The sequence below is a fragment of the Sinocyclocheilus rhinocerous genome, unplaced genomic scaffold, assembly GCF_001515625.1.
Source record: "Sinocyclocheilus rhinocerous isolate Xijiao unplaced genomic scaffold, SAMN03320098_v1.1 scaffold574, whole genome shotgun sequence".
Taxonomy (NCBI): Eukaryota; Metazoa; Chordata; class Actinopteri; order Cypriniformes; family Cyprinidae; genus Sinocyclocheilus; species Sinocyclocheilus rhinocerous.
In genome coordinates, this window is record NW_015659919.1 from 2110969 (window position 1) to 2121346 (window position 10378).

General features: G+C 37.7%; 1 protein-coding gene across 2 annotated transcripts in view; it reads left to right on the forward strand.

Annotated features, from left to right (window-relative positions):
• The window catches only part of LOC107724289 (phosphoprotein associated with glycosphingolipid-enriched microdomains 1-like), a 64864-nt gene that overhangs the window by 35898 nt on the left and 18588 nt on the right, over positions 1-10378 (forward strand). For both annotated transcript variants that reach the window (XM_016533141.1, XM_016533142.1), the window contains exons 2-4: positions 4191-4222; positions 6375-6596; positions 7683-7731. In XM_016533141.1, coding sequence (XP_016388627.1) covers positions 6430-6596; positions 7683-7731 — 216 coding nt within the window. In that variant the 5' untranslated portion in view covers positions 4191-4222; positions 6375-6429. The remainder of the gene's footprint in view (positions 1-4190; positions 4223-6374; positions 6597-7682; positions 7732-10378) is intronic.

The window sequence follows — 10378 nt, forward strand, 5'->3', positions numbered from 1 at the left end:
TGACCCCGAACTTTTGAACAGTAAGTCTTCTGCCACCAGATCATTGCTTCACTGAGAAGGAATCATTCAGACTTCATTTGTAAACTGGATCACATGATTCATTGAAAAGATGTGACTCAAAAGAACAATTCATTCATGAATCTAAAATCGCTACTTTCTCATGAACTCATGAGCTTCGGCAAAAAAAATTTTTTTTTCAGTGAACAGTGGTCTATTTCACATGATTTCAGATGGAGGACTTGAAATATAGTGCATGACTTTTTTGGTACTTTTGTAATTTTGGAGCTTTTTCATAACTCCAAGCCATTTGTGTTTACTATATAGAAAAAAAAAATTACACATTATTTGTGTTCCAAAGAAATCTATGTGTCTGAAACGATGTAATGATAACACCTTTTTTTTTTTTTTTGGGGGGAACTTTTCCTTTAAATAACTTAAAAGTGCCCCGAAGCAGACTGAGCTTCCTGTCACAGTGAGTGCAATGTAACAACAGACGACACGCACCCCCGTGTCCAGCAAAGAGCCAGAACGCGGCATATGTTGAATGTGTCATTCTCCTCTAACGTGGCCAAAGAGAAGCTGTGAAACCGTTGGTGTTTTATAAGCTAATGGCCTCTTGATTGACACCTATGAAAGCTTTATTATTCTAACTGCCTCCTGCTGCAAATATTTCAGCATTTTATGCTACAGAGAATGCCGACAATTTCCATAAGGGGTTACAAAATACTGCAGTATTACAATGTTCTTTTTTTAGAGCGCGCTCCTGGAGATGAGTTATTATCAAAGCTTCTGTCAGCAGAAAAACGTATAATAACAGACCATCCACAAAATTCCTTATTGCATTACTCCTGCTCCAGTGCAATTATTTATTCAGGAGATGCCGCTGGCGTTCGCATGAGAATCTTTTAACGGATGCGTTCTCAGCAGCAATCCAGCTGTGCTTTTCCACAAAATCCCGCCTTCTCTGTGACCCCTGGGGAGGAAAGTCTTTGCGGTATGGTTGTCTGTAACTTTAAAGTAACTTTAAGGCAAATACTGTATCTGTAGGTATGGTATTTTTTTCCACACTTTTTTTTCTGTCCCTTGGCAGCCAGATGCTGTACATTTATGGGCACAGAGACACAACTGTAGATATTTGGGGCTGTATACTAAAGGATCCAGATGGACACAGTTCTTACACGTGATCTGGATCTTCATCCATAATGACTCTGGCAAAGAAGTGACCAATGGCTTGCCCAAAGTGTTGCCAAGGACCACAGTTGCTCATCTGGGACTATATCCTTTCCAAACACATTCCCCCATCAAATGGCTTTTCCAGTGCCTTATTTTATATGGCATGAAACATACAATCCTGACATTCCTTGCGAAGGAATCGCTTCCTTTTGGGTCCCATATTTCTTAAACTACAGTTTTATAAGCAGTGCTTGATTTGGGTATTTTAATTATATTTAGAAGGTTAGATATTTGATTGATGATAGACAATGAAAATAGAAAATAGGCAATGAAATCCCTTTGTTGAAAGTTGTAGAGACTTCAGGATGGGCACTTTTGACTTGGGCTAGTAAGCAACCACACAAAATAGTCTAGCAATCTTGTTAACCACCACTTATCACCTTAGCAAATGCATGGCAACCCTTGGCTTTTTGTGGTTTCTACTTCTCTTCATCTGCATGGTCTACTCCCTGAAATGCCATGAAAAACAATCATTAGAGCAAACCATTGCATAAACTATCTTCAGATCACGGTTGCTATAGTTACTCTGGAGCACATTTGTGAGGATCTAGATAAAGTTCTTGGTGCTTGTTCCTCAGACAGAAATGGATGCTGGTGCTCACATGCATTTTAGCAGATGCTTGACATGTGCTCATGCTGAGAGACTCATAAGTGCTGTGCTACTGGGAAACAATGATCCATAGTCTTCATTAGACCATGAATGCAGAATTTATCATCGCTTACAGGGCTGTACGTTAACTTTTTTTTCACATAGCACTGGTGCTACAGAGGTTGAAAGTTTTGTAGCACAGGCCAAAAAGTTGTAGCACAAGTATAAAACGTCTGCTATCATGTCTGAAAACAAACACATGGAGTTCATCACTTAAACAGGCACTGATGTTCCATACAGAGCACAAAAAATACAAACAATTGTTTTTAGACAAAGTTTTCTTAATTTGATAAAAATGGAAGAGTGCAGAAACATAACACCTCTTACACCTTAACAAAATATAAAATAAAAAAGAATGGCAGACATTTAGGCCAAAGTGAGCAAAGATAAAAATCGTTGTCATTATTTTATCTTTGTTATTACAAAATAAGAACAAAGATATACATTACAAATACACATAATATACAAATAAAACAAATAGTGCTTTATTTTTCAGGTACAGCACTTAGCAGTAGAATTCAAGAAATTGAATGAACAAATATTAAAATAAAACACTATATACATCAATTATACTTTTTTTGAAAGCAACTGACTGACTGATAAGTTCATCAGTCAAGACCTTTTTTTTTTTTTTTGGGGTGAACTATTCCTTTAAATCACTTAAAAGTGCCCCGAAGCAGACTGAGCTTCCTGTCACAGTGAGTGCAATGTAACAACAGACGACACGCACCCCCGTGTCCAGCAAAGAGCCAGAACGCGGCATATGTTGAATGTGTCATTCTCCTCTAACGTGGCCAAAGAGAAGCTGTGAAACCGTTGGTGTTTTATAAGCTAATGGCCTCTTGATTGACACCTATGAAAGCTTTATTATTCTAACTGCCTCCTGCTGCAAATATTTCAGCATTTTATGCTACAGAGAATGCCGACAATTTCCATAAGGGGTTACAAAATACTGCAGTATTACAATGTTCTTTTTTTAGAGCGCGCTCCTGGAGATGAGTTATTATCAAAGCTTCTGTCAGCAGAAAAACTCATAATAACAGAGCATCCACAAAATTTCTTATTGCATTACTCCTGTTCCAGTGCAATTATTTATTGAGGAGATGCCGCTGGCGATCGTATGAGAATCTTTTACCGGATGCGTTCTCAGCAGCAGCCCAGCTGTGCTTTTCCACAAAATCCGCTGGGACCCCTGGGGAGGAAAGTCTTTGCGGTATAGTTGTCTGTAACTATAAAGTAACTTTAAGCCAAATATCTAGGTATGTTTTTTTTTTTACCTTGGCAGTGAGATGCTGTGAATTTATAGGCACAGATATACTGAAGGATACAGATGGACACAGTTCTTACACATGGTCTGGATCTTCATCCGTAATGACTCTGGCAAAGAAGTGACCAATGGCTTGCCCAAAGTGTTGCCAAGGACCACAGTTGCTCATCTCGATCTGGTACTACAGACTTTTCAAACACATTCCCCCATCAAATGGCTTTTCCAGTGCCTTATTTTATATGGCATGAAACACACAATCCTAACATTCCTTGTGAAGGAATCGCTTCCTTTTTTAAATTTTCATTCTAACATTTCAGTGAGAATGGGTCCCATATTTCTTAGACTATAGTTTTATAAGCAGTGCTGGATTTAGGTATATAATATATACCAAAATCCCTTCGTCGACAGTTGTAGAGACTTCAGGATGGGGAACAACCCAAAACAGTCTAGCAATCACATCTTGCTAAACACCTCTGATCACCTTAGCAAATGCAGGGCAACCCTTGGCAGTAAAAATCCAGTTTTGTGGTTTATCTCTCTCTTCATCTGCATGTTATACTCCCTGAAATACAATCATTAGAGGAAATCATTGCACAAACTATCTTCAGATCACAGTTGCTATAGTTACTCTGGAGCACATTGGTGAGGATCTAGACAAAGTTCTTGGTGCTTGTTCCTCAGAAGGAAATTGATGCTGGTGCTCACATGCATTTTAGCAGATGCTTGAGATGTGTTCATGCTGAGAGACTCATAAGCGCTCTGCTACTGTGAACCAATGATCCATTGTCTTCATTAGACCATGAATACAGAATTTATCATCGCATAGAAGAGTTGCTTCTGCGTAGTTTTTTTCTCTATAACATAATGCTTATGTAACCAATTGTGATTTATAGTCAGTCATTTGTAAGTTTGACTAAAAGTATCTGAAAATGTCAGGATTGCACATGTTAAGATGTTCTGCACAATGTGCTGTCTGGTACTACAGTATGTGCAGAGCTCCCTTCCTGAATCTAATGGCCTGCTCTCTTTGTTTCCCTGCAGGCAACAATCACCAGAGCCAAACAAGTGTTCAGGTAGGACTCGTTTGTCATTTTTGGTACTGAGAACTGTACAAAACTTGATTTTTAATAATCTGCGTGTGTTTTTACAGCTTTTTGGGGATTCCCCCCCCCCCCAAGTATATTGACATATTTGATGTTTTTGTGGTAGGTATTTTTCAGTTGAATACAGTTTAAAAGATACATGATGTTAGGAATGTTTTCTTATGATATCCATTTTTTTTTTTTTTATCTTACTCAAGACGCATACAGAAAGCTTAAAACAAGTATTCGACTCACAGGCTATCAAGGGTGTAGTTTATGATTTGGAAGAGAGTAAATAATTTAGCATGAGATGCTGGTAAATGAAGATTTGACCACAATAGGATTCCTAAAATAGCATGCAGATAATGCTACGCTTTTAATGATTCTTTCTGATATTAATAAAAGAAAATTAATAATAAAACAACAAAATAAATAACAATTATTATTAAATGAAACGCTTACTAAAAAAAAATGAAATGTTTTATTTGTTTACCTGCATGCCATGTGACCATTAGCCAGCATCAGTGAACCGTGAACATGTACATGTGTTGTTATTATTATTTGTGACCCTGGACCACAAAACCAGTCATAAGTAGCACGGGTATATTTGTAGCAATAGCCAACAATCCAAATCCATGGGTCAAAATTATTGATTTTTCTTTTATGCCAAAAATCATTAGGATATTAAGTAAAGATCATGTTCCATGAAGATATTTTGTAAATGTCCTACCGTAAATATATCAAAACTTAATTTTTGATAAGTAACATGCATTGCTAAGAACTTTGTTTGGACAATTTTAAAGGCGATTTTCTCAATATTTTGATTTTTTTGCACCCTCAGATTCCAGATTTTCAAATTGTTGCATCTCGGCCAAATATTGTCCTATCCTAACAAACCATGCATCAATGGAAAGCTTATTTATTCAGCTTTTAGATTATGTATAAATCTCACTAGCAAAAAATGACCCTTATGACTGGTTTTGTGGTCCAGGGTCACATTTAATTTAAATTCTCATAGGTAAATATTTTAAGTCAAAAGGGTTCTGCTGACAAAAAAGTTTGTGAATTTTTACATTTTTACAATATTATTTTTTATATTATTATATATTATGTAAAATATATTTTTTTATTAATATTTGTTCATATATTTATCGATGTATCTCTCAGTATTCAAATGAAACCTCCACTACTGAAACTAGTGCTAAGAAAACATTCTGCACTGTTTAACAGGCATTATTTATGAATTAGAATCAGTTAATATGTTAATGCCTACGCCTCAGTAATATTTGCATATAATTTCTCCAGTAGCACAATTGGCTTTTTCATCTCATACAAACCTACAGTACTTCTTCTGGTATGTATTAACTATGCAGTTTAAGAGTAGGACGATAGTATTTGCATTGAAAATAAAGACTTTGGATTTGTTCAGAACGAATGCCAACTTCATGTTCTTCATGGATTTGGGTGGCTGTTTCTTATCGGAGAGTTTGAGCGAGTGGAGAGGAAAGACTCACCCTTCAGAGAGGCAGCTGTGCTGTCCATCTCCCCTCACACAAAAGATCAGAAGCACTGCCCGGGCTTCAGTCTCCACTGGGATGCCAGCCATTTGATTGTTATCTGTCTATTCAGCTTGTGGAGGTGGGGCCCACCATCACACATCATCCTGGACCAGGACTCTGTTTAATCTGGCTCGCTGTCAAATGAAACTAGCCTGCATGTTTGGGTTACTGAGTGAAACGTCCAAGAGCTATTTGTTCTGAAGGAGCCTCAGGTTGAGCTCACTGCGGTACCGCATGACAGGATTGTGCATCTGCACATGTCTGCCACCTTGTGGCTGAGGATTCGCAAAACTCATGTGGACAAAGAGCTCTACCATAGTTAGGGATGATTGCGAGTTTGTTCTATCACGTCATTTGGATCTGAGATCATCATTTCAATTATTTAACAGAGTTTCACACTTAAATATATTAATAATCTGACTCAGGATCTGGAACAAAAAAGAATGAGGTTTCAATTTTTTTCTGATTTGGTTTGCTGACTCTGTGAAGTGCAAAGGTCTTTTGGATAACCATCAAACATCAATCTGTTATTCTTCTCTCCTCCCCCATTCTTTCTCTATGGCGCTATCCATTTTTGTGTCCAGCCTCTGCAGTGAGGTGCATTTGGTCGATGAAGGCGACTCATCATTGTGATGTATAATGGCTCCTGCGCTGAGTGCTATGTTGGGGTCAGGGGCCGTGGGGTCAGAGGTCACAGGGGCGGCGGCGCTGGCTAAAGGGGAGCTGGCACTTGTAGGCACGCTCACAGCGCTCACAGCTTTCCTGCTGCTCTCTGTCCTGCTGCTGCTGTGTGCGAGCTGCCAGGGGTGAGTATCATTAAAACACTCGTATTCTTTGATACGTCTAATATTTTAATACTATAGAGCAGACTATAGTAGCTGATAATATCTAATAGCTAATACTAATATAAAATACATTTTTGTCAACAAATGAGCAGGCTCATATGGAATCTGCACATTCAGAAAGATCCAAATAATTGGAATGGCATCAGTCACAAAATTCAACACATACCTCTTTCCTGTTATTACATATTTTGCCTAATTTAATTATGCTTTCTAAATTATTATGCTTTCATTTAGTAATATGATAGTTATGCTCCAATCTTCATTTAACACTGTTTACCACATTTTACCATAAATCCATTCTGCAGGATTCCACAGATTTTTTCTCTCCCCAAACTGGCATGGAAAATGTACAAAAAAGTCCACCTAGACCTTTAAATTAGATGTGAAAAATTATTGAAATGAAATGAACCTTTATTTTACACAATATTTACTCAAAATTTACTAAAGCATTTGAAAACAAAAAGTGCACTTTGAATACTAACAGTTAATATTAAAAGGGCATTAAAATATTTTGGATTTCAGTTCTTAATTTTCAGCTATTATCTCAAAATGGTAAAATAAAAATGCAAATAACAAAAAATATATCAGTCTGTCACTGATTTATTAGTCTTTCACTAATATTTAGTAGGCCTACATGTCATGGAATTAATTAATTTGCCATGCATTTCTTGACAAGATCAGTATATATATTTTATATATACAGTACATTTATATTTAAAAAAATATATATATATATATATAAATTATTTTTATATAATAAACTGAAATTATATAAGTATTTTTGTACTATTTTTATTTCAACATATAACCAGGATAAAACTTCCAATGGCAGTTTCCTTTGGAGCAGATAAAGCTTAATCCTTGATTCAATACTATATTAAATGTGATTTTAAATGCTTTGCTAGAACAAGGCTTAGTTTGCATGTTAGAATATGACATTGAATGTTGCCACACAAAGACAAAGCAACAGACAATAGATTTAGAGCACACTGCCAAATCTAGACTTAATCAAAATTTCTCAGTAATTCTCTCCCTCTGACTCCACAGGCAGAAAAAAGGGGGGCTGCCAGGAGACCATGAAAACCTGATGAATGGGGTAAGCATGTGCTTCAGTGATGCTTTCCATCTAAGAGTTTTAAGCCTGTGCTGCCTCATTGTGGCCATTCCTCGTTTTTCATTTCAAAAGGCATTTTTAATCACAGAGAGTCCCAAGATTACATGAACCATCTTTAGAGTGTTTTAGTCATGAGAATGTGTGACCGCTGTGCTCGGGGGCCTGGTAAAGACGGGAGAACAGAGAAGAGAATGGACGGTCATTGTGCAACCCGGGGTTTGTGGGAGGAAAGCATGAAGCAGACAGATTAACATTTTTGTTTGGCCGCAGGGAGATGAGAAACTTCATGCATGAGTTGCCTTTCTCTCTGGGTCTGTTGCATCTGAGTGGGTGTTTTCTGTGAAATTATCATCCAAGGACAGAGTTCAAGAGTTCAGGAGATGTTTAGCAGTCAGGAGATTAGTGTGACCTACTGAGGGCATAATTGAGTGCTAAAACACACACATGCATATACACAAACAGCTGTATAGGCAGGGTCTGTGGGACTGTTTTATGCATGAATCGTTCATTGTAACTGTCATTAAATGAGGGGGCCCGCCAGCATGTGTTTGTGGCTTGTGGAGCACACATGTACAATACACAGATCATGAGGCCACCACACAGCCAGATGTTGATTTTATGTTTATTATATTCATCGGGGTGCGTTTACCTCAATTTTATCGTTAGCTATGCATTCTGCATTTGCATGCTGTGCACTACACTAACAGCAGCATGAAAGCTGTAAAAATGTCTAAACTGTGGCCTTTATGCAAATGCTGTTAATAACACTCACTGGTTATGCATACAGTACGACAGAACCTGGGCTCTCGACATTTTGAGGTTTGCGACTTATTTTGAATTTCACAGGAGTAATTAAATGACTTGTAGATTACATTAAGAATAACAGCACATTTTACTACTTAGTCAGGTTTAATTGTTATTGACTGTACTAGAACTTTAACAAATCATTTGGGCATGGTGAAAAAGAGGTGGGTACCACTCTAAAACTCAGCCGGCATCTTGCCACGTATTGAAAAAGAGATAAACCATCACTCGCATAAACCAAACCATATAGGCTTTTAGATACTTTGTCAAATAACTGAGTGCAAAAGATTGCACTGCCTCAAACTAAGAAGAAATGTAACTTTTTTTTAATCAAGACCAATGATTAAGACCATCACTAAATGATTAGACCATTAGCATCTCGCTCAAAAATGACCAAAGAGTTTCAATATTTTTCCTATTTAAAGCTTGACTCTTCTGTAGTTACATAATCAAGCTACTTAATAATCAAGGAACTTTGCTGCCGTACCATGGGTTTTTCAGGCGCTGCGTAATATCATTGCGCCTGCTGCACCCATGGTACGGCAGCAAAGTTCCTTGATTATTACGCCGGAATGAGAGTATAGTTCCTAGCCATATCGGCCTAAAAAATCGCAACTTTTCATTTTCTTAGTACACGGTGTAATCAATGATCTATGCTAAGCTGCAGCTAAAAGTGCTACCACCAGACCTGGAGATCGGCTGAATGGATAAAAAAATGGTAAAACTCAACTGTTTAACTCTAGGGGAGTTGGAAAATGAGACTATTTTCAAAAATTGTGGAGTGTTCCTTTAAGTTTTACAAATGTTTCTATTAAAATTGTCAATATATGCTACCATTCAAAAGTTTGGTCAGTTTTTTTTAAATATATAAATTTACATTTTTAGTCATCAAGACTGCATTTAATTGAAGACTTTTACATTGTTACAAAAGATTTCTATTTCAAATGCTGTTCAATTAAACTTTCTATTAATCAAAAGAGTCAAAGTCATTCAAGAGTCATTAAAGGCAGAGTAAGCGATTTCTGGTAGCCAATGTTGATATTTGAAATCACCAAAACAAACACGCCCCTACCCCAAAAGGGTCTTGCCCCTATTTTGATAGCTCCGCCCCACATATACGTACGCAACCCAGGCAACGATTAATTCTGTGAAACAAAGCAAAACCAATGTTACACCATGTCTACGGACGTGAGCGGCGCGGCGCAACAAATCCCAGACAGAAAACTGCTGCCGGGTTCTATTATGACGTGCTGACACAAATTTCAAATGGTTTTCAACGGTCGTTTGATCGCGTCCAGTGTAGGCAGACTTTAGCTGTTGTAGACACAGTGTTACTCACCTATTGAGAAGAAACAAAGCAACCTCAGCGTCCGATCGCAGGCCTCCGCTCCTTGAGTTCTCTCCAGCGCTGGAAAGCTGATCCGATATTTACACGGGTCCTACTTCTTGCCTTATCATTCCGCAGACGTTTTCCTCTTTTGTTTTTTATCCGCCATCTCTATCTCTCTGTCGCTCGGCTAATGTCTGTCCCATGCACTGAAAGCTCTCTCCTCCACATCACGAGTAGACACGCCCCTTATTGCTGATTGGCTACAAGTTTGTTTTGCGATTCGGCCCGAATCAGTTTTCTAAAGTGTTTTTGAAAAATCACATACCCCGCCTTTAAAGCAGCACTATGTAACTTTTTCTGTGTTCAAAATTTGCTAAATGTATATAATGAGCGAGTACATCATGAATTCATCTTTCAAACCGCGTTTTTGTCTTATTCCGAATCACTACGGTACACTTATAATAAGTACTTATATTTGGACTATTGTAGCCTGGT